The sequence below is a fragment of the Manacus candei genome, unplaced genomic scaffold, assembly GCF_025592945.1.
Source record: "Manacus candei isolate 608988 ecotype Guabito, Panama unplaced genomic scaffold, ASM2559294v1 h1tg000005l, whole genome shotgun sequence".
NCBI classification, from domain to species: Eukaryota; Metazoa; Chordata; class Aves; order Passeriformes; family Pipridae; genus Manacus; species Manacus candei.
In genome coordinates this window covers 13,507,842-13,530,774 of record NW_026138053.1, presented here as the reverse complement: position 1 = coordinate 13,530,774, position 22,933 = coordinate 13,507,842, and the positions used below count along the sequence as shown (strand labels likewise).

At 36.1% G+C, this 22,933-nt stretch overlaps 1 protein-coding gene across 11 annotated transcripts in view; it reads left to right on the top strand.

Moving 5' to 3' along the window:
* Positions 1 to 22,933, top strand: part of HFM1 (helicase for meiosis 1) — a 46,656-nt gene that overhangs the window by 4,326 nt on the left and 19,397 nt on the right. Inside the window, exons 3-22 of one of the 11 annotated variants that reach the window (XM_051802040.1) lie at positions 999 to 1,066; positions 3,475 to 3,526; positions 3,997 to 4,146; positions 4,530 to 4,651; positions 6,113 to 6,440; positions 7,165 to 7,430; positions 8,949 to 8,996; positions 10,673 to 10,743; positions 11,758 to 11,890; positions 14,175 to 14,326; positions 14,682 to 14,759; positions 14,903 to 15,064; positions 15,504 to 15,704; positions 15,787 to 15,875; positions 16,532 to 16,575; positions 16,667 to 16,768; positions 18,759 to 18,904; positions 19,301 to 19,395; positions 20,164 to 20,297; positions 21,194 to 21,241. In XM_051802040.1, the coding sequence (XP_051658000.1) occupies positions 4,076 to 4,146; positions 4,530 to 4,651; positions 6,113 to 6,440; positions 7,165 to 7,430; positions 8,949 to 8,996; positions 10,673 to 10,743; positions 11,758 to 11,890; positions 14,175 to 14,326; positions 14,682 to 14,759; positions 14,903 to 15,064; positions 15,504 to 15,704; positions 15,787 to 15,875; positions 16,532 to 16,575; positions 16,667 to 16,768; positions 18,759 to 18,904; positions 19,301 to 19,395; positions 20,164 to 20,297; positions 21,194 to 21,241 (2,290 nt within the window). In that variant the 5' untranslated portion in view covers positions 999 to 1,066; positions 3,475 to 3,526; positions 3,997 to 4,075. The other 10 variants (XR_007906989.1, XM_051802080.1, XM_051802051.1 and 7 more) reach the window with 10 other exon arrangements.

Below are 22,933 nucleotides of genomic sequence, written 5' to 3'. Positions count from 1 at the left end.
AAGGCATTCTTTAATAGTAAGAAGGAAAAATGCTTTCTGGTTTCAGAATTTATTACAAGCAAAAAATGAATGCTTACTGTATGCTTATAAACACAAATATTTCCCTGTTTTTATTCAGATTACTGAATAATGTTGGTGGCTTCAGAATTCAATTGCAGATAATGGGTTTATCAGAAATCCTAATTGTACTCTAACCTTTTTATCATAAAATCTTTTGTTATTCTGTGCTGGCCAAGATCCTGTCATGTTGGAAATACAAATGAAGTGCTTCTCAGTTTTGGCTGTCTGCCCAGTAATTAGTTGGGGAGGTGGATTAAAGCATCTAAACATGTGGTATAAATTTTGGGATATTATGACACAATTCTGATGCAAGTATTTTTAAGGTAAGAATTAATAAAGGAAAGACCACATATATACTGAATTGTAAAAATGAGTATAACCTTTCTTGCATGCTTTTAATTGACCTGGGCTTGTATGGCTTGAGCAAACACACATTATGTAAACATACAATGTCTAAGAATTTGAAATGGAAACTTAAAAATTAATCAATATTTTCAAGAAAGAAAAAAAGTTGATTAAATAAAAATTATTTATGTTAAAATCAATCAATATTTGAGAAAATCTTCTTTTCATCTATTTATGTATGAGGAAATACATATTTACAGTAGCTGCCTCTATAGTATTTGTTGAATGGCATGAAGCTTTGAACCAGCTTTAAATTTAGACTGAGACAGTTCTGCAATTTATTTAAAATTTACTAGTTCAAAAACTATTCTCTAATGGCAAGTCCAGGATGATAAATTGCAATATTTCTGTGGGGGAAAATAAAAAGCAACTTACTGCAGCATTTTACAAACACTTTATGTGATATTGCTTCAATTTGTAGAATTTGAGGCGTTTTGTTGCTCCAGTTCATCATCAAGGAAAAAGATTCGCAAAAATCCACTATAAAGTATATTAACGATCAATATTTTCCGTATATTTTTTTCTTTTTGCAGGAATCATTTTGCTAACAGTCATATGGGTCAGGAACCAGCTGCCTTTTCTAGTTTATACCGGGGTCAAAGTGAGTAAGGACTTTCCAAGAGAGAGTAATTCCCATGTTTGGACAAGCTCTAAATCTTGCACCAGTGGAGTCTCTTCACATTCCTCTTTGACAATTTATATGGGGAATTTAGCCCCATCCCTTCCTATCGCTTCAGGATTTCCGAGTAGCGGGGTTTGTCAAGTGCCGCGGCCGGGCCGCCCCTCAGAGAGAAGGCAGCTGGCGGGGAGCGGGCCTGCCGCCCTCCATTTCGCGCCGGCGGGAGCCCTCGGCCCCTGAGCGGGGAGGGAACAGGGAACGCCGGCGGGAGCTCTCAGCCCCTGAGCTGGAGGGGACGCCGGCCGGCCCCCGCACACTGCGGAGGGAGGCCGGGCGGCCATCGCCGCTTCCCGCCGGCCCCGTTGAGGCGGTTTCTCCACGCGGCCCCACCGCGGCCGCCATTTTACACGGTGTTGGCGGCGGGAGGCGCTGTCGGTGAGGTGGGAGCGGCGCTCGCAGGTTCTGCTTCCTCAGTGAAGGGAGAGGAAGCCTGACTCTGAGGGGTTCGCAGAACCCGGGAAGGAGTGCGAGTGAGCTGGGGATGTCCTCTGAATCTTTGGGGCACCGGAACCAGGACTGGGAGTGCGCAGTCGCGGGTTGTTAGGGCCAGCGCTCCGGAAGGTTGCGAGCTTCACCTTGTGCCCCGGGAGAGAGCACTGAGGTGATCTGAGGAAAGGACTTGGCTTAGGAGGAGGGTGAAAAGTAAAGGGGCTTCAAAAGTGAGCAAAACCCCTTGTGGCCTGTAGTGTTTGTAGTGAGGTGTTTCTTAAAGCAGATACATGAGAGGTCTTTGCTCACAGGATTTGGCAAACACCTTTTTGTAAATGTGAATCAATGGTCCGTGCTGCTCCTGCAAACACCTACTCCCTCATTCTGCCGCCTGGAATATGCTTTTTACCTGTGCAGTCAAACAGTATTGAGCATATGGAAAAGATCCTTTTATTTCTGTCCATTGTGGGGACATTTTGGGCTCCTCCCCACCATCACCACCACACCCCGACCTTTTTTGTTTTGTTCTTTCTTCTTTTAAAAGTCCGAGAGACTTTTCATTATTGCTTGTCTGGAGATTTTGAGAGGGATGTCCCAGCTTACATCCTGTCAGCAGCTGGATGAATGCAGAGCTGCACAAAGGAGTGCATCTCTTTCAGATTTCCATAGTCTCATAGAATGACTCTCATAGAATCTTATTTTTATTTATATTATCAAGCAATTGGAATAAATGGAGCTGATCAAAGAATAAATGACATAGAGAGCAGGGGCCATAAAGCTCTGAGAGATCAAATACTGTATATAACAAAGACTGTTCGAGGATGGGAATCATAAATCTGAACTACTTAAGTGGAAGTTGCATAATCATAGATTGGCGATTCCCCACCTGAGATAGGAAAGCCATTTCATACTGGTATGCAGTGTTCGCAGCTCTGCTGATGGAGCAGTGGTTATTCAGTTGGATAAGCACCAGCATGGATTATTACTACTTCAATAACAACACCTTGATAGTGTTCCTAATAGATGCTTTCTGCTGCCCCTACTGCTACCAAGCCTGAGAACTCCTGCTTTAGATTACTGGCATTAAAAGCACGCAAAAGCATGGTGGCAAAATTAACCACCTTTGTTAGATTTATCAGTGTGATTTCTAAATTCTAGATTTAATAATGTGAAGGGGAAAGTGGCAAAACCTGGCAGAGTGGGAGTTGCAGAAATTGGCAGAAGTGGTATTGCAAACTCACTCTGTGTAGAAGGGGCATTGACAGATTTCTTGTTTGAAGTTCTTCACTGTGTTCACAGACAGTTTCGATTACATGCTCTATATTCTCCTGGTATTGTGAAATGTTTTCTGTTTTAAGTTTGAAGCATCTCTTTGGAATACTTGAAGTTTTACAGATTCTGTAAAAGAAAAATATACTTTAAATTTTTGATTCACAGCTGACGGTACGCAGTAATAAAGTAAACCTGAGTCCTAATTGCAAAGCACTCTTAAAGATTCTTTTCATGTGTTACTGATGAGTTGCTGGAGTAAAAGAAGTGTTGCCTTTGTATATCTCTCTAGGTAAAGTAGATAGCTTTGCTTTGTTACCTTATCTCCAGAGTTGGCCTTTATTGGACTTTATAAGCTTCATTTAGTATTTTACCATTTGTTTTAGTGAATCTAAGATTTTTGAGTCAAAAAATCATCTCTCTAGTATTCTTTTAGTAAGATCTTTGCTTTTTAAACTTGTCCTCAAGCAGAATTAAGAGCCGTGAAACTTCTCAACATGAATGCATGAAGAAAATATGTCCAATGTCTACAGTTGGTGCTAAATGAAAAACATTTAAATTAGGTGGAGTATTTTTAAGACTGGTGTGTATTATAAATAGTTTAGAAATAATCTCTGTTTCTGATGTTTCAGAACAAACCTGTTAACAACATTAAGGAGTTGGGTCTGTACTCCAGTTATCCAGGTAAGCAATTTGCATGTAGGTTTAAAAAAATCTTGTTTTCTTGTAAATTAAAATAATTGTTGACTTTTTTAGGTAACAGTATAGTTTTATTTTGCAAAAGGTTGACAGACTGTAATCATAAGATGTATTTTTCCTTCAGAACAGAAACAATTTGAGAAAAAAGTATATAGTCTGCAGTTGTATAAAAGAATATTAGCATTTTGCCTAGAAATTAAATACTTTAATATAAACTTTACCTTGATCTTCACTCCTACCCACTTTTCTCCTATAGACACATCGTAGTATTGTAAAGGTTGTTTAAAGTGCTGCCCTATGGAATTTTTTAGTCATAAGTAATAGGAACCATATTTTATCAGGACAGAGATTCTCTGTTTGAAGAAGAATTAAGGATGCAGGCAAAAGCTCTAAAAGAAAATAATTTAGAAAATACTGGCACTTAGAACTAATAAACTTCCTATTGTTTTATACAGGTTCAATTCTTGTAATTCCAGTTTTACAGTTGCTTGTGCTGCCCTTTGCAAATTAAGAGACTTCACATTTGATCTAAAAATGTTCAACTCTGCAGACATGGTCTTTCCACTGGAAAATTTATTTTATGAAAGACCAGATATGAGACAAAGGTAAAGCTTTATTGTTAGACATATATAACTGTTCTGCAAGATTTTCCACACTCTGAATCATTTTACAGTAGTATTCTTGTGACTCACTTTTTTGTCTACTGATAGAAACATGGGACTAGAAATTTCCAGATTCATGACCCATACTTTGAAATGTCTCCAAGCACATTGTATGATGCAGGCATATCTTAAGGGCTACAACAAATAGAGGCTAGCAGAAGTTTTGCCTCTTTAATTTTATGTGACTAAAAATCAAATGAATTGAAGAATAAGAATATTTTGTAGCAAGAGAAACAGTAGGTTATTTATAATTAGTGATTTTGAGCTAGATGTTGTGGAGGGTGCTTACAGAATGCTTTTACCTTACATTTGTGTGTTAAAAATAGGTATCTAGAAAATGAAGAGCCTAAGAATTGGTTTATTGCACCTGCTCCAGCTACTACTGAAATTCCATCTGCAGAGGAGTTACAGAGGGAACTGGAAGAAAAGTCAGCCAACACTCATATGGGTAAAATATCATAGAACATAATCATGGAATCATTGGAAAGGTTGGAAAATATGTTTAAAGTGATCAAGTCCACCCATAAACACAACACTGCAAAGTCCGACTAAACTGTAATATTTTACATTCATTTGAAATTACTTAACAAATAATATGTGACAGATATTTCCTCCTCTTTTGCTGTGAAATATGAACTATTCTAGGTATGCAAGTATAGACATCATAGAATGTATTTTAGTGGAGAATGATGGTGTTAGATGTATTTGGAGCGTTAACGGTCCTCTTTAGGCATGTACAGGCCACAGGTTTACTGTGCAGAAGTGGGCAAGGTCAGAAGTATAATCAAAATTTCAGTTACTCCACATTGTTTCACAAAACATTGTAACACAGTGGGAAGGGCACAATGTTAACACATGGATCTGATGACCTGTCTCTCACCCAAGGTACAGAGTTTATATGAAACTAACTTTTTTCTTCCCTTTTGGGGCTTTTATCAAATTGCTGTTCAGGAGGCGAAATTTGAATCTGGTTGTTAATTGCTGTGAAGTGGCATATTCCTCCCATCTAGACACTCGGAATCACCTTAAGGAAATTTATTTTAAAGAATTTTGTTGCTTTCTCTCTGTCAACCAGATTTCTGCATTTCTTAGCTGCTGTGCTGATTATGATATTCTCTATTTAAGAATTATTTTAAAACAGAAGGTGGTTTGTTTTATTTTCTACTTTCGACACAAGCAATTCCATCGAGAGCTACTTACTCAAATAAGCCTTCTGGTGTTTGTAGAATTAGAACTGTTGTGGTTCTATCACAAACAGGACATTATAATTTGAAATTTCCAGATGGATAACATTGAAATTAATAGACTGCAGAATAGAACTGTTTTGTTATCTCGTCAGGTTTAGTTGCTTATTTCTGCTCCTGCCTTTGCCTTCCTTTTGCGAACAGCAATGCTTGTTGATCTGGTCTGCCAGATCAGGACACCGATCCTACTGAGAACTAACCTTGCAAAATGTGATAATTAACCAAGAGGGTTGTGAGAGCAGCCTGTCACCAGCACTGGTACCAGTTCTGACTGTTGAGACTGCAGCGTTTATCTCACAGCTGTTTGTACCAGGAACTTCAAACTTGGTCATTGTGTCATTTTTAAAGACCATCTTTATTCTGGGACAGGGTGAAGAGTTCTGTCCTACAAACTTCTTTGTAGTTCTGAGGAACAGTTTTGCTCCTTTACTTTGTATAGGAAGCAAAGAAAGTCACCCTATTTTTATAACTTTTTAATTGACAACAAATACATTACATTCATTAGCATAAGTCAAAATATACACTAAAGTTCTTGCAATAAGATAGAAATATCAGTTCATATAACATATGTAAATTTGGCTGATGCTGTTTGGAAAATATTTGATTAAATGATTATGAATAAGAATATGAGTATTAACAGAAATATGAATTTATTGTTTTTGTAGGAGGGAGAAAGCACCAGATGTTTATACAACAATGTAACAGTAACACTGAAAAAGTAGGAGACAAATCATCAGCACCTGTTCCTTTTGGCATAGCCTCTGAAAAAGAAGTGCTACAATTAAGTCTAGGAGAAAGAGAGAAAATTAGTTTTCAGCATGAAAGTCTGAAAATAGTTTCATCATTTCTCTCTTCTGATGAAGATAAATCTAAAAGAGGAATAGAGTTTTCTCAGCAACCTGGTGCAAATTTTTCACAAAATAAAGTGTTAAGTAATTTTCTGGAAAACAGTGACGATGATGATGAGAGTGTCCATTCAGTGTTAAGAAAAAGGTACATGTCTAGTCAACTCTGATAACTTATCACTGTCAGAATGGTATTATTATTTTAGACTAATCTGTTTAACACAAAGTTTTGAATCCTTCAGTTGAAGGTACTCTTTTCCAGGGCTCCAGGCACTAATTTTCTTCAGTATAAGGAAAAAAGATGTTTCTTTTTGCCAATATTTTAGTACTTTAATTAAATGTGACCTGAGCTCAGCCTCTTTCATGAGAAAAGTAAGCATGAGATTTGTTGCTTAAGTTTTAAAGAAATAGTTAGATAACAAAGATTTTGCAAAATACTACTCTGAGTTCTTTATCTGCATGGTAACAAGCAAGAAGGCAACAATCATTTGTTTTTCAGAACAGTGGTCAGCCAGTCAGCAATAAATTCCTCGAGCAGTTCTCAATGTGATTTCAGTGCTGCTTGGGAGGAGAGGTTTCCTCAGAACCTGTATGTCTCTATTGGTTTTAATATGCAGAAGTTCAAAGTTAATCTGCTGTTGGGAGTCAGAGCCTAGCTGGACAGGCAGTTGATTCTTTCTTTCTGGAATGAAAATAAAGTTAAAATATACCTTGAAAGAGGTTTTTATGTCAGATCAAATAAAGTTAGATACAATTTTATTATTAGTGTATCTTACTAGTTCTGCTTCTAATACAAAAATACATATTTTCAAAGTATTAGACTAACTGTGTAACATTACAACAAACTAATGAAAATTCTGGATCTTTTGCAGCTTATTTAAAAAGTCTGGTTATACATACAAAAATGCAGAATTTAAAGCTGGTTCTGTTGATGTGAAAGAAATTGATGCTTGCTTAAATACAAGTGCAAACGTGAAAGAAGTGAGAAAAGAAAGTTTATGGAAAAATAATCATCATGCTCCAATAACTAAAGACTCAGATTTTACTTTGCATAGGGTAAATAATGAGGACACTGTGTCTGAAAATGGAATTAAATTTCAATCATTTTCTAATGCTTCAGAGATTCTGGATATGACAGGTAATTATTTTTACTCTATTTTAAGAAAAATTGTCCATAGTCTGTCTTTGGTATATAACAATAATGGATATCTAAGATCGGAGGTAGAGTGAAGAACATTTTCTCACCAGCTCAAGGTGAGATAATTGGCTGAAATTGGTAGAACGTATTGCAATTCTGTGGAACTTAATTGCATTGTTAATGTGAGCTGGCTCAACAATTTATGAAGAAGATTCACAGTTTCAGAAGTGCCAAGTCATATAAACGTATTTGAAAATGTCACTTCACATCAGTCCTCTAAGCAATTTGGAAAAGAGCAGCCTCGTCCTTTCATGTGGTAAAGAGTCTCATCTTCATTTGAAACCAGATATTGAAAACGAAATGTTTGTTTGTGATGTAGCTCGTACTTGTATCTTTGTAGAAGTAGATGTTAAATAGGAGATATCCAGAAAATTAGGGGAAGTGCTTAGAATTCTGATGAAATGATAAATTATTGTTTTAGAAATAATTTTTGGTTTTTAATAGTTTTTAGCTAAGTGTGGTTTATTTCTAGATTTTAAACTTTTTGGGACAGGGACTCACTGCGTCTGTGGAATGTACCTTGTGTACCTGGCTAACTGCTTCAGAAATATGGAATAGAAAATTACTTCTAGCAGAAAAATGCAGGGCAGAGCTGTGGCTTAGGATGGGATTTGGAGACAGGCCAGGAATGGAAAGTATGATTCCTGTTTGATTGCCTTATTGAGCAATGGTACTTAAATTTGTGGATGACGGGAGAGCAGTGGATGTCATTTACTTTGCCTTCAGCAGGGGTGTTCACAGAATCATAGAGTGTTTGAGAAACACCATCTTCCACAACTTTCTTGTGTCCAAGTTAGGGCAGTAGCAGTGAATTGACCACTGCATGGGTCTGAAAATGTTTGGCCAGGCTCAGAGGATGGTGGTTACTGGGTCACACTGCCCATGTGCCTGCTACCAGTGCAGTACTGCAGGGGTCTCTCCTGGAGGAGGGGGCTGCCAGTGATCTCATGAAAACCAGCAGGAACAAATGCACAGTCCTGCTGCAGGGAAAGAGAAGAACCCCTAAGGTTCCCTGGGATGGTTTGACTGGAGGCAGCTCTGTGGAAAAGTGCCTGGGGTCTGGTGAACAACTTGCTGAACATGAACGATCGGTGTGCCCCAGCACTAACAAAGGCCAGCAGCATCCTGGGCTTTGTTAGTGGGAACAAAGCCAGAAGGTTAAGGGAAGTAATTTTCCCTTTCTACATGCTACACTATGTGCTGCGTGAAGTCTTGGGTCTCTGGTACATGCAAGACATCCTTAAGCTGGAGTGAGTTCAGCACACTCCAGTGTGATGGTCCTTTCGTTTGAAAGGATCTCCCTGTCCTATCCTGTCAGCTCCTTCTATATCACCTAGACCTTGTTGTAACCGTGGAACTCCTCGCAGAACCCATAGCTTGAGGTCAGGAAAATATTTTTCATGGTTATTGGTTGAAAAAAGATCTGATTTTATAAATTTACTATTTCTATTTCTTTAGGAACTACAGAAAGAAAATTGGAAATTTTGAGGGCTGTTACAGAAATACGTATCCTTGTATTTGCTCTTCTGATTTACTGATTTTATTACAATGCTTTACATTTACAAAACTGTAGTGTTTAATTTGTAGCCATTGGGTATTCGTGTATTACATTGTAATAGTTTCGATTTGTAACATGATGCTGGGAATCAAATGGTAAATAGGTGCTTATCCTTTGGACTTAAAAATATACAATGAAAATAAGGCAACTTACAGATCATTCATTCGTAAGAAAACTTATTAAAATTTAATCCTCAAAACTTTATTTTTAAAATGTAAAATTTTAATTTGCATAATATATATTTCACGCAAGATTTTATATGCAAACATGCATATACACAGATATCCCCATACACTTTAAATAAAGGAAAAGTGAATTATTATTTAGGAAATAAATATTAGGAAAACTGAATCTTACTTTCTATCCTGTTTTCTCAGGAGAAAATTAACTTCATGTATTCTTTGTTGGTCTGTACTTATGTTGTAGTGTGCCTATGGTATATTTCCGTTCTTTATGCAGATTTTACCATAATTTTCCTCCTTCTTGGCCCTGTCTTGAACACATAACATGATTGACCATTCATCTGTATTTTTACGCTTTCTTTTCAATATTTTGTTTCTAGTAACCTGTGAAGTGGTAGGTTAAATATCAGGATTAGGAAGTGTCTAAATTTAGACATCTTAAATTCATGTTAGTAGCTTTAAAAAGTGTCCTAATTTTGAAAATGGGTAAGGACTCAGTTGTTCTGAATTGGCCAATCACAGATCATTAGTGCTCTACATTTTGAAAATAGTTCCCTTATTTAAAGAGAAAATTTAGATAATTTTTTTTAAAATCCCCATTTTCTCTAGTCTGATGTTACTTGCTTAACTTTACTCCTTTTAATGTTTAACTGCTTTTATTTCTTGCTTTACTGCTTTAGCTTTTCTTCTTTCTTTAGTTATTTAACGTAACATCAACCTGAGGCCTCAGCACTTCACAGTTCTTGTTACTGTTGGTGTCATGTCTGGCTGTGTGTGCATCCTCAGCCTGACGAGATGGTCACAGTTGGTGTGCAAGTCCAGACAAGGATCAACTCATTTATGTGGATTTGTAACATAACAATACTCTCTTTTCACCTTATGCATGTTTTAGATAAGAATGTTGTTGTCTGAAGAACAAACGTTATTAGCGACTGAAAAGTATCTTTAAAACCAAGGTACTAAGTGATCATACATGAATTTCTTTGCTACTGTTATGACTGAACATTATGCTAGAATATTATGCTAATTAGTGTTATATTATAAATATCATGTGGCCATTGGCACCTTAAATAGGCTAAGAGCAGTGTTCTGCTTGCTCTTGTATCTGGTTTGTCCCTTGCAGTTTCACATTCCATAATAGTATGCTGTTCCACGAAGCCTGTGCCAGGGAGGAAGTTCTTGAGTATTGGTATAATCCTGAGGCCTCTCAAATAGGTCATGTTTTTTAAACTGAAGTGGAATATATGTCACACCAAGAATCTAAAAGAAGACTACTGAATCATTTAATAGGTTACTTTTAGATAACTTTTTACAAACCTATGAAATATTGCTGTATATGTTTTAAGTTTTCATTTAAATTACAAGAAAGAGATGTATTTACAGTTCTAAAATAAATTTTATAATTTTCACTCAAATGTTTTAAATTCCTTAATGCCGTCAAGCAACCCAATTTAGAAGTATTTTTAAGGAGTTCCCATATTTTAACTATGCACAGTCTAAAGCTTTGGATGATGTAAGTATAGAACGGTAACTGTGTCTGCAAGTAGTACTTTGTAGATAAATATAAGTGATCAGGGTAAATTTTGTATTCATATAGCATTCATACTTCATTGATTTTTTTTTTTTTGAGCATTGGAGAACTGACAATGGTAAATGAAGAACACAGGTAATTCCTGCAACTGTTCAGCAGTACTGTCAGTGTCAGTCATTGCTACAGTTATATATAAATTGATTGCTGGGTGATTCCTGTTTGTCCATGTGAGCTCCTAGCAATCATAGAATACTTTTAGAGCATTAACAGCTAGAAGGAAAGGAAAAAAGAGTGAGAATAGTAGAATGCATGAGTTGGGAGGGAAGGAAGGAAGCCAGGAAGGCTGCACAGAGAATGCTCCAGGGAGGAAGGGTGGCTGAATGAGCGAGTGACACTGTGGAGACGGAAGGAAGGTAGAATCGACCTTATCAGAGGAAAATGAAGGAACCTGCCATGGACATACCTGACTTCTAAGATGGTAGAGGATAGAATGTGTGAGAAGGAAGCACAGTCATGCAGAATTTTGATTTGCGATTATTGAAAACTAAACATTCTGTTTAAATTATATATATTCCAATGTTGAAATTCTGAATGCAGATCAAATTACAGAAGGCAAACAAATTGTATTTTGAATTTGAGCACAAAATACTTCTTTCTGATGAGCCCACGTTTGACTGCAAGTGGACATTGGCAGTGATTCTGTATTAATGCCATCTAATGCTACATAGTGGGGGGTTTGTTTGTCACAGTGGCAGACTTTATTACATAAAAGCTTAGGTGAACAGTATCTCATTTAAATTTCTGTGGCAGATGTGTAGCAAATGATGTTTCTTTTGCTGTAACTTCTCATCGAACACAAAAATTTTTAGAAGGCTACATATATCAACATAATAATAATTTCCTTGTGTCATTTTCCCCTAGACAATGCTTTTGGGATGTATGAATAGATACTGTGGATAGCTGTGTTATATTTACTACTTTGCAATTCTTTCCCAGCTTTTATATACAGATAAGAACTTTGTGATTTGTGCTCCGACTGGCTCTGGAAAAACTGTAATGTTCGAGCTAGCTATTACCAGATTACTCATGGAAGCCCCACTGCCTTGGTTAAATATTAAAGTTGTTTACAGTAAGTTTTATGCAGCTTTAAACATTTTGGTGACAGCAGTAGAAACTGTCATTCTGTCAATGTAGAAATCTGGAGTGAATGCATTAAAAATATTGAAATTAAATATGTTAAGAATTTGTGACCTACCTGATTCTTTAAAAAGTTGTTTCCTTTTAGTGTTTATTTGTGATACTATTGAAACTATTATTAGTATTTAACAGCATTGTGTAATTGTAGTGTTCAGCATTACCTATACAAATAAAAATTAGAAAATCTTGTAAGCAGTTTGTCCTCCAAGAGGGCAAGGTATACACAAGAAGGGAAGAAGGAAGTAAAGGAAACTAAACCAAATTCTTAGTGCATGTTTCTGGCTCTGCCAGTATCTTTTGTATGCCTGTCTGTTGCTCTGAAGTGAGGATCAAATTTTCCAGTATTTGCTTACCAGATGAGGTTTCCTGCTAACTGCTAGTTTTTGTATAGTAGCTCAGAGGCAACAGAACTGTGGTCTGCATGACTTTAATTAATCTGTATACGAACTGATGAAAATTCTGGGAGATAGGCGCAACAATTAAACCTTTTTTCTTTCCTTCCTGGAGAACTGAGTTTGTATCATGTAAATCGGTTTTAATTGGTGGGTTTATCCCAGTTTTAATTAATTCATACAGTGATATGTTTGTCAGTCTTGCTATTAAAGGTTTCATCTTTTTATTTACAAAAGTTTCATCCTTTTTTTCTCTAACTGCATTGTGTTCAACTTCTCACATTAAAGCAACACTAGCTTTAGAGTTTACTGTGTATTGTAAACTGATCTTTATAAACCGGCATGTTCCAGCTTCTCTGTCAGCAGGTGGAGGTTGAGCCTATCGGTGTAGGGTGATAGGTTCTAATTGCCTTGGTAGAATTGATAGATGTTGGCTGGTTGGAACTTTTGGTAAGGAAGCAGTTACCTGCTAGTGGAATTAGACCTGCTGACCTTTCCAGGTTTGATGATGATGGAGAAGGAGATGTGTCCGTTTTCTGACTGTTGGAACGGAGGTGGCAATGAGATTATGTACTACTGGAGTGAGCACTGGTGCCTGGTTCCTCAGGGGCCCCATGTATGTGAATTGGCTTGCAGTAGTACTGTCAGTTAGAGTTGTTTCACAGTAGCTTTAACATGGGAAGGATTGGTGACCAAAGTTCCAGAAGCAATCACTAGCTTCTCACATTCTTGCATTGCAAAAGATGATTAGCTTTGCAGTTTTGTGAGTTACTTGCTGGTAGCTCAGTCAGATTTCCGGAGCTAATTATTGCTCCTGCTTTATAAGCCACTGATACTCTTATGAGATTTTATACCTCTTTCTGAAGCAGCAACTGGTTCTTTCAATCTCTTCATCTTAGGGATCACTTGTGAGCTAATATGGATAAGTCATTCATATTCATGGGGCTCTAGTTACCCTAGAATGTAATCACTGCAAGATCTCTTTTACTATGGCTGTTTTCAGATCATGCACAGATCACTTCTTTAACTTAAATCACTGCATTTTCCATATAGATTACTCATCCAGTATAGACTTACATGTGTTGCTAATATCAGGCCTTGTTGGCAATTACACCTGATTTCTAGAAAAAAAAAGAATCTGCGAAAGTACAGTATGTATCCTCAGAAAAAAAAAGTATGAAGAAATAGAGTGTTTTAGGAGTCTGTTCATGAGGACCAGCATGAGAACTGCTGCCTGCTGCATTAGCTGCTATCTGCTGTGTTAGCTACGTGGTATGACCCTGACTACACTTAACTGTACATTTGATTTAAATAGACTTTGATTTCTTCTGGTATTCTATCTCCTACTTTTGGATGGTTTCTCATTTATGACCCCTTTGCTTTCTGAATACAGATATAGAGTGCTCAAATAATTCACGATCGGAAAAGGTTGGTATTTGTATGATCTTCCATTAGAAAAGATGTATCTCCTGTGGTTTCTTGTGTCTGTGAGGAAACCTTTGATAGCTGAATGATGGTTTCCATGTGTTACTGCAAAAAAAAAATAAGGATTAAGAGACAGCATAAATAATCTTAATTAAAGGTTTCTGTTTGCTGATGAGAAGGACTGGGGCCCAAAGCTCAACATTGATTTGCCTACATGGAGTAGGATAATAAGGACAATAACACCAGTTACAAATTTTATGGTTCTGGAAGTGAAGCTGAAAATTAGGGAAAATAAATTCAAGAAGGCATCCTAAAAAAGTATGCTTTTGGCTTCTTTAGCAATACAATTGAAGATTTGGTTTTCCTGATGTAATTTTCATCATTTTGTGTTATTTTTAGTGGCTCCAATAAAAGCTTTATGCAGTCAGCGTTTTGAGGATTGGAAAGAAAAATTTGGACCTATTGGACTCACCTGCAAGGAGCTGACAGGAGATACACTGATGGATGATTTATTTGAAATACATCATGCTGATATTATTATCACTACACCGGTAGGTTTCAATCCCACTTCTTACAAGAACTCACAGAAAGCAGACATTAGCAACCTTCTAATTGTATGGTGCTAGGACAGACAGCTCCTTTTTTTGTATAGGTAGTAATTTTGCAGTCCTTATGCTTGCCTGCACACCGCTGTGTGTACTGTTAGTTCGTATGAGCAACAGGTAGTAATACAGTCATGTGCCAGATGAAACATACATTGCATCAGCTTTAATTTAACTGATTCTGTTTAAAGATTTGTTAAACTTTAGACATGTCTGCCTGGACTGTTGCTGTGGCCTATGTTGGCCTTTAAAACATCTTTCACCTTCTGTTGTTGTTTTGTTTTGTTGATTTTTTTTCTCCAAGGAAAAATGGGATAGCATGACTAGAAGATGGAGAGACAATTCTATAGTCCAGCTTGTACGACTGTTTCTCATTGATGAGGTAAGAAAGAGGATGGGGTTTTATGCACTGGTTTTGTATCTTTTGTCAAGATAGAAGGAAACTTAGAAAATGCTAGATTTATTAGCACATGTGTAGATTGGTACTGGAGAAATACTTAGCAAGTCTTTTGAAATTCCTGCTAGGTTCACGTTATAAAAGATGAAAGCCGCGGCGCAACATTAGAAGTTGTGGTCAGTCGGATGAAGACTATTCAGTCTTCTCTTTGGCATCTGTTAGAGAAGCATGACACTATTCCTCCCTTGAGATTTGTAGCTGTTTCTGCAACATTACCAAACACTGAAGATGTAAGAGTTACCTTTGTATTTTGATCAATGGAGTTGTATTTTATAAAATTTATCTGGAATTGCAATTTCAGATTGATAACAAAATTTGTAATTTTGAAGCTGTCAGCCAAAGACAGCTGTGAGGTTGATGCTATGTAACAAATTACCTCCAACCATATGGAACTATCAGCCAAGTATGGACATGCTTCAGTTTTAGATTTCTGTTTGTGATTTTTACTTCTTAAGTACAAATCACAACAGACTCGAGATCTCAGTCCAAGTTATATTGGTTCCATAGAAAGCAGAACCTCACCTGATTTTAGTGATAAAAGCAATGTCAAATGTTAATAGTTTATATGTGACAAAAAAGCTAAGTTAATTATTCTGTGATGCTGTTAGAGCAGGAGCATGATTAAAAAAAGAAATTTATAATTTCTGTTCTGTGTCTTCTTTTTTAAAGATTGCAGAATGGCTTTCAGACAGCAAGATGCCTGCTGTATGTCTGAAAATAGATGAGGATCAACGACCAGTGAAGCTACGCAAAATTGTTCTTGGTTTTCCTTGCAGTGACAATCAGACAGAATTCAAATTTGACTTAACTCTTAACTACAAGATAGCTAGTATTATACAAACATACTCAGAGCAAAAACCAGCACTTGTGGTAGAGCAGCTTTTTTTATTGCATTTGAAATTCTTTCTTTCTTAAAAGTGTTGATTCAAAAAAAACCCTTTCTTGTTTATAGTTTTGTGCCACAAGAAAAGGAGTGCAGCAGGCTGCTTCTGTTTTTGCAAAAGATGCTAAATTTCTACTGAGTATAGAACAGAAACAAAGGTATTTTTCTATTTGGGTTGTTAATAAGTGTTTGTATATTTTAGTAAACCTGTGACTTCTGTGAGGAAAGCTGTTGAGTTAATACCATTTCTAGCAGAGGAGTGTGCAAAAAAATCTTCACAGTTGACATTCTTTTTGGTAAATTGGCACTCTTCTTGGGAAGTTTTATTTGCTTCTCAGATTTTTAGGGTACTTTTCACAAACATTAAGTTGTTTCTCAAAACTGCTTTATAAACATAAAAACATTAATTCTTACAGACCTCTAAGGCATTGTGGTGCGAGCATTAAGCTTATGAATAGTTAAACTGGATGTGGTCTTACTAGTGTTTTAAGTCAAGCCATAAAATGTCTTTTTATTAAAGGTATCTGATAATACATACAGCTGTATTAATTATTATTTACTTTGAGGTTGCCTAATTATGGGAGCTGCAGAAGCTACCTCCTGATTTTGGACCTCAAACATGATCTTATTTGCCTTATGTGAACAACACATAAGGATTGTAGATTGTGACTTTGAAAGATGACTAGGCTGGAAAGGCTACAATAGCTGCCCCAGAGAGTCAGTCTGTTCCCTCTGTGAAGATGGGAAAGTTGATGGTTGAAAATACCCAAAGAATATATAGTTTTTAATATTATTTTTTATTTGTGTTGCATAGATTACAGAGGTTTGCAAATTCATTGAAAGACTCCAAACTGAGAGGTAAATATAACCTACTACTTCTCTGCTCTGTGAATGAATACTTGCTTGAGTAAACTTGGTTAAATGATGCATGTAATGATTTCATTGTCAGATCTTTTAATGTGTGGTGTGGCTTATCATCATGCGGGTATGGAGATCTCTGACAGAAAAGTAATTGAAGGGGCTTTTACTGCGGGAGACTTGCCAGTACTTTGTAAGTAAATTTAACTTTGAAAGTCAAAATGTCGTTTATATATCCTAAGAAGACTGCAGTTTTGAAGTGGTAATATTTTATGATTTTATAGTTTGTTAAACTTCTGGAATTTTTGAAATCCAGATAAAGGTGTTTTTGTGTTTCATGTGCACCTTTACCCTCTGAGATTATATATGCACTGTTACTAAAGACCATAGAACTTCTTTTCACTGTGCATGGAGGTTATCCTCCCTCATATGTCCGTATAGGTCTGGCCATGCCCATTTCTTTTTCCTACCATTAAGTCATCCCGTTGGGGTGGAGCTCTGTGCTTGTATGTCTTTCCTCTGAGTTCACATGATGTTTTCTTTGGGTCTTTTGAAGCAGTGGCCTCCGAGAAGGTAATCTTGTATATTTATGCTTCTTAGATGGGCAGGATACTATTTTCAAACTCCCATGCAAGGTGTTGTGACTGATACAGAGATTCTTAAGAACTATGTTACATGAAATGAGAAGATATCCGAGACATAATTGTCGCATTTCATCCAGGCTTTCTTTTTCTGTAAACAAAAGATCCAGAGCCTATGGAGAATTGTCTGTGTAGTTCATGTACAACACTGAAAGATTCATGGATTTTTTTCTTTCCTGTTACAATGGTCATGACTTGCTATGAAAATGTAAGGTAGATACCCTTACTGTGATCTGGAAACCTTTCTAGTGTTGCAATGTCCATGGTAATAAAAGGCCCCTGCATCCCTGCAATCTACTGTGCTTTGGCTGCCTGGTGCACTGTGTGTGACTGTCAGCTGTGGTGCCATTTCTGAAATCTCAGGAGACTAATTCTATGATTGCTCTTTGCAAAAATGGCATTGAGACCCTGTGCCACAGCTGAGCACAATGTGAACATACATGTGGACTATCACGTGACAAAGTTGCTCATTGGTACTTAAGTCCTTTGAAATTTGTAGTTTGTATGAATATTTCAGAATCATCTGAAATACTAGAATTACATTTCTATAACAGGGGAAATTGAAGGAGTATGGAGCATATTCCACTTCATAGCTCTGTGAGCATGATGGGAGGTAGGGTTTTAACACACCTTTCACAGCTACTGCAAAGGGAAAGAAATTTTTTGGTTTTGAAGTAGAATATCCCTGTACTCACAGTGTGTATGTGTGTATACATGTATATCTATATATACACACACACGTGGACTGAAGCTCTGATTGCACTGGTAAGTAATCTGTCTTTGCGGCTTTTTAAATTGGTTAAGTTCTTTTGTTTTGACAGATTTCCCATTTTGCATACTATCAAAATATGAAAACTCGTAAGTAATAATTTTAATTTTCATTTCAAAAAGAATTGGAAATTTCATTATTACTTTGTTGTCCTAGCAGACTAGTAATATCAGTTGGCTTTCTATGTTAAATTCTCACCATCCCATATATTCTTTAGAGAAAGTGAATCACAAACATGAGTGTGGGATAGTTTGCCACACACTTGACTGGTGTTTTCCATGTGAGAACGTGTGTTGGTAAAGAGCTGTGATAGTGTTGGTGGTGATTTTGGTTCAGTACTATGGATAAACAGTGCTAATGACTGATGACTTAAAATACATCTTAGAGATATTGACCACTACTAACCAAGATGAAGTAATGGCTGTATTCAAATATCTATACATGAAGAAATAGGAAATAATGTTTCTTCATTGTGTGTCTGTAATATTGAGGGTGGATTGGATTATGGATTATCTCCAAATGCAAAGGAATGTTTAAATAAAAGTATCTGGGATGTAAATTGGTAAAGAACTCGATAATAAATGATGCTGATGATCAGGTACCCAGAAATTGTTATGCAAGTACTTGTCTGTAATCTACATAAAATCCTTTGTGGTGCAGAATGCCCACTGATTCCACTAGAAACTAACAGCACAAATAAGTCACTTATTTGCTGCTTGTTGAGTGTCTGCCAGGACATTTCAATGGTGTTCATATACTTTGCTCTGATGTAGTTACTACCAGCACCTTAGCTATGGGAGTCAATCTACCTGCACACCTGGTGGTTATAAAATCCACAATGCACTATGTTGGAGGAGTGTTTCAAGAGTACAGTGAAACTGATATTCTGCAAATGATTGGGAGAGCTGGAAGGCCTCAGGTAGGTTAATGCTCTATGCATTGGTGCTGTCCATAGATTAGTAGAAACTATTCTCAACAAAGAAACAACAATGCCAATAATTTTACTGCAGCATTTGGGTTTTAAAGAGTTGTTATTGATACTTAAATTACTCCTGGGTAACTTCTTAATTGAGAAAGAAATCTATTTGCTTTTGTATGGTCCACCAAAAAGTGGAAAAAGATCTAAAGATTACATTTCAGTTACATGGTCAGTGGGGATTAGAGAAATAGTGGGAAGCTGGCAAACAATAGCTATTTCAACCAGGATTTGAAGAAAACAGTTTTAATGGATTCAACAGATACGTGATACATATTCAAATGGATTTTTTTTTCTAAGAGCTATAGAGCAGCTTTTACTTGTAGTTTTATTTTTCAGTTTGACACTACAGCTACAGCAGTTATTATGACTCGTTTGAGCACAAGGCAGAGGTATATTCAGATGTTAAATGGTGCTGATATAATAGAGAGCAGGTAACTAAGTAATTTTTATAAGACTTTATAGATGGTAGCAAAGTTTCATAGTTTCCACAGAATGTGTTTTTTCAGGTGGGTTTTAGGGTGTTTATTTGGTCAATTTAGAAGAAATCAAGACAAATTTAAGGAAAATCAAATTAAGCTATTCAGGAGTTAACAGCCTCTGCTTTATCAACCAGAGCCATCTTTAGAACGTTTTAAACTCAACCACAAAGACATAGTTGTATAAATTCCTGCTGGAAAACTGAAGAAACTGAAATAGTTCATATTGCAAAGACAAAAAGCAAGAATTGAACCCAGATCATGTCTCTGAATTTTTAGATAATAGAGTCTGGGAAGTACTCGACCTACAAGAATTCACTTGATTTTAACACATTATCAAGAGAAAGGAAAGTTAAGATATTAAAGAGTAAAATAGGAAATTTTTTATGAGTAATTTTGTTAACATTTAATTTTCAAATATATACAGAATATCACCATTATGCTGTAACTTTTAAATGTTTGTAGCTTTGTTTTCTAAATAAATGTGAAACTTCACAGTTGACAGTTTATTTTTCCTTGCTGGACATTATGCCATAATAAACAAATTACATTGTTGATTATTTACATTACCTTTACTGATTACAGTGATCAGTTGATGTAGTTTTGGAGGAGGGGTTTGTTTGGTTTTGTTTCTTCCCAAAAAATAGTTTTAGCACTTTTTGTATTGCTAATGGGTAATTTTGTATTGCTAATGGGTACTTAACTCCTGTTTTTTTGCATTAGCTTGCACAGGCATCTTGTTGAGCACTTAAATGCAGAAATAGTGCTACACACTGTCACAGATGTCACTGTAGCTTTGGAGTGGATACGATCAACCTTCTTGTACATTAGAGCCTTAAAAAATCCAACTCATTATGGTTTGTTTTTATTTTTTTAAATTTATCTAAATTATCATGCTAGGATGTGTTAGGTCCATATTATTTGTTTCTGTCATTTTCTGATTGTTATTTCATAACAAGATGAAAACAAGATGTACAATATGACCTGTAATATTTTGTTGCTTTGACATAAATAGTGGGAGTTTTATCATGGTATAACATTTAAAAACCATGAAGGAGCCATTTACAGCTTCATAGTGTATTTCTTTTGCTCCTAATACACTGGGCCATATATTTATGCTGTATCAAGCCATAATGTATTTTTCAGTGCTGAATATGTAATCTGCTGCTAAGAAAAAAAGAAAGTCTAATATTTCATAGTTTTTCTAGAATGAAACTTCAGTAGTATTAATTCCAATTTCTTCAGTTTGTCTTGTCCAGAACATCATCTTGGTCCCCATGCCTGACCATATCTTTGTTCCTGCCCACTTGGTTTACAGCTGATTTTGAAGTCATTGGGCACTTGCTGGAGACAATTTTTTATAAGGATTTATAGCTGGGGCTGGAACATAGTACATCTACTACTTGAATGGATGTTACAGTTTAGGTGGCGTTCTATGTTCTTAAAGGGGAAAACTGTACCTGGGAAGTTGCTACTGACACTTCTGCAACTTCTAGGACTCTGATATTTTACATCAGGGAATATCTGCAGCTTTTACCTTTGCACATCTGTTCCAAAAGCTACTTACGGCTACTTAGATAGTTCCACTCTCTAAGGCTTCTGACCTGTTAGCAGTGCAATAACTACACCTTTTTTATTTTGGGGTATTTATCTGGCTCCCAAAATTCAGCAAATCAGTTTTGATGGCTGATGATATTGAGGAGGAAGTGTATAATTGCATCAGGTTAAAACACCTTTTGTCTTTTCCATGAAGGTTTTTCACCTGGATTGGATAAAATTGGAATTGAAGCAAAATTACAAGGTAAGTGTGAAATTTTCAGCTTTTTTTCAGTAAAATGTTATTGTTTAGAGCAGATTCTCTCATTATATATATATATCTCCATTAATTTCAATAGATCCATTTGCAAAACAAATGTAATTTACTATGTTTTGTTATTTATTTTATTAAATTATTAATACTTTTGAAAGACTATAAGTGCATTTTGTTTTTCTTGTATATGGGAAAATAATTAAATACTTTTACCTATCTCGTCTTCATATACGTGCTCAGAAATATGGAGCAGAGCGCTTTAATTTTGATTGCTTGTCATTCTTCCTAATTTTCCTTTGATTGATCTCATTTACTGTCATTAATTTCTATTGCCATACTTTCAAGAAAGTCCTTTTTAGAAATTGTCTTCCCTTCATCATAAATTTAGCTTTGAAAACAAAGCACATAAAACATAAACATCTTTACCTTGTTCAGACACAGTTTAAAATTGCATGATTTTAAAAGGCTTTTTTTGCTAAGACTTGAATAAAATCCAGTTATTGCCTTTTTCTTAATACTGCATTTCAGCTATTTACAATTCCATTGGAAAACATACAGCTGACTAAATAGTTTGGAAATCAGTGCCTCTCATCTTAAATATAGAAATAGCATACAACTCTCTTTGAGTGGTTTGGTTTCGGTTTGGTTTTAATTTAATTAAGTTTTCTGGTAGATCAAAAATGAGTATATTAATAAAAGACTACGTGCTGTCAAGTTCTGCAAATCTACAAGTACAGTTTTCTATCATTGGTGAAAGTCCTTGTGTCCATCGTAGTTCTGTACATTTGTATACTGGACCATTTGGAACTTAAGCATCTGGAAGAGGGTCTGGTACATGAAAACATGGACAGATACACAACCAGAAATTTGTAGAGCTTGTACTTGGACTCCACTTCCATATTTATTACATTTTACACAACTGTGTAGGAAAAATTTGTGATTGATGTTGGGCTTGGTGGAAGGATGCCAAGGCTTTTTATTGTTTAGGGATTCCAAAGGCCCATCCTCAGGAACACGGCGTAAGTGCTACTGCTTGAAGTCTCCAAATAGGAGAGACATTGACTGTGACTTGCAGAGAGCTAAAATAGAAGCACTTATCAGTAGAAAAAGTTACCTTGCTCATATGCTTGTTCAGTAGTTTTCTATCTTTTTTCCTGTCTTTTAGATCAGGACTTTTCTATTTTTGGCATGTAGGTTGAAAGGAATAGAGGTAATGAAGCATGTTACTACCTAAATAAGCCTTCATGGGAGAAGGCATGGTATGAAACCACCTCTACAGTTAGTGCTAGCGTAGAAAAATTCACTTTAAAATGCTTTTTCAGTGTGGATTGTATTTTCTTGAAGTGTGTTTTGATCTTAAAAACAACCTCTTTTTAAAGTTCTTACAGAAACTAGCTCCTCTTCCCTGCACACATGAAGTATTTGGTAGTAATGTATATAGTTACTTGTTTTCATACATTTCATGTGTAATGTGAATGATTTCTGGTTGCTATAGGAACCATCACTTTGAGTGCTTTTCTAACTGACTTTTAAATTCTGAACATTGCCTTGGTCTTGAAAAGAGAAAACTAAACCACTTTGGTCATCCTTATGCAGATACCTGACACAGTAGGTTCAGTGAACTAAATACAAATGCACCTGATACAGTATGAAAATATCTGATGAAAGATTAATAAATACTTG